At 44.1% G+C, this 1,346-nt stretch overlaps 1 protein-coding gene across 1 annotated transcript; it reads right to left on the bottom strand.

The window, feature by feature from the left end:
• Window positions 1–3: 3 nt before the first annotated feature.
• On the bottom strand, window positions 4–1,095 carry LOC121938375 (protocadherin beta-16-like; the record flags this gene model as incomplete). Its single annotated transcript, XM_042481631.1, has 1 exon — window positions 4–1,095. A coding segment is annotated over exon 1 (1,092 nt), but the record flags the coding sequence as incomplete, so codon positions are not given.
• Between the last annotated feature and the right edge of the window lie 251 nt (window positions 1,096–1,346).

Raw genomic sequence — 1,346 nt, 5'->3', positions numbered from 1 at the left:
CACGTTCTCGGGTATGGGGTTAGACAGTGATTTCAAAGTGATAGCAGGTGGGTTGTCATTAACATCTGTTATATCTAGAATTACTGTACAATACGAGGTAAGACCTGGTCCGTCTTTTGCTCTTATTCGTAGTTCAATGGAGGACTCTGTCTCATAATCAATAGAGCCGACTACCCGTATCTCTCCCGTTTTATGATCAAGTGAGAATAAAGAAACATGCTCATCGGATACGTGATCAAAATTGTACGTGATATCTCCATTGGGTCCCGCGTCTGCATCAGTGGCGCTCACTGTAACAACCACTGTATCTGGAGGAGAGTTTTCAGGTAGACTGGCTTTATAAACGGCCTGGCTAAACACTGGGGCGTTATCATTAGCATCCAGCACAGTGACATGTATTATCGCAGTACCCGATCTCTGTGGAGAACCACCATCTAAAGCTGTAAGCACTAATTTTAGCTCTTTCTCCTGCTCACGGTCCAATTCTTTTACCAAAACCAGCTCGGAGTGTTTCCGCCCACCCTCTGTATCTACATTAATAGTGAAATGCTCATTATGTTCTAAACTGTAGCGCTGTACAGTATTTGTACCGATATCTGCATCATGGGCTTCAGTGAGTAAGAATCTCGCTCCTTTAACTGCAGATTCTCGTATCTCAAATGTAATCATGCTTTCACTAAACTGTGGGGCGTTGTCGTTTATATCTTGCACATGAATACTGACGCGATGAAGCTCTAAAGGGTTTTCCAAAACAAGCTCCTCTTTTAAAACACAAGTCGCCTTCTTACCACAAAGGCCCTCCCTGTCGATCCTGTCAGAAACAATCAAATCTCCGGTGCTCAGATTAATATCACAATACCGCTTATCATTCCCGTCCGTGTCAATGCGAGCTTTACGGGAGGAAAGTGAGACAATCCCGAGGCCCAGATCTTTGGCTATATTTCCGATCACAGACCCGCGTTTCATCTCCTCTGCGATAGAGTAGCTCACATCTCCATACGCGAAATGCAGGCTGATGAAAAGAAAAACAACACAACAGCGATTCGGAGAAAATCCTCGGTGCACTGAATCTCCCATGATCAACCAGGCGTACATCTTTCTCTGTCCACATATATCAAAAGTGATCAGATACGGCTGGCCTTTCGTCCTTTAACCCCGCGCTGCACCACAATAACGATGTGTAATGGTGAAAAATTGAAGATGAAGCTGCAGGCATATTCGGCCTTTGTTGGTGCACAGTGACACCAAGAGTTTCAATCAGTTATAGCACTGCAAACTAAAACAGTGACAACTTCACTGACTACAGCAGGACAAAACTATTGTTATTCAGCCATTTCGTGTTTATT

The sequence above is a fragment of the Plectropomus leopardus genome, unplaced genomic scaffold (assembly GCF_008729295.1).
Source record: "Plectropomus leopardus isolate mb unplaced genomic scaffold, YSFRI_Pleo_2.0 unplaced_scaffold29297, whole genome shotgun sequence".
Taxonomy (NCBI): domain Eukaryota; kingdom Metazoa; phylum Chordata; class Actinopteri; order Perciformes; family Serranidae; genus Plectropomus; species Plectropomus leopardus.
This window is presented reverse-complemented; position numbering and strand designations above follow the sequence as displayed.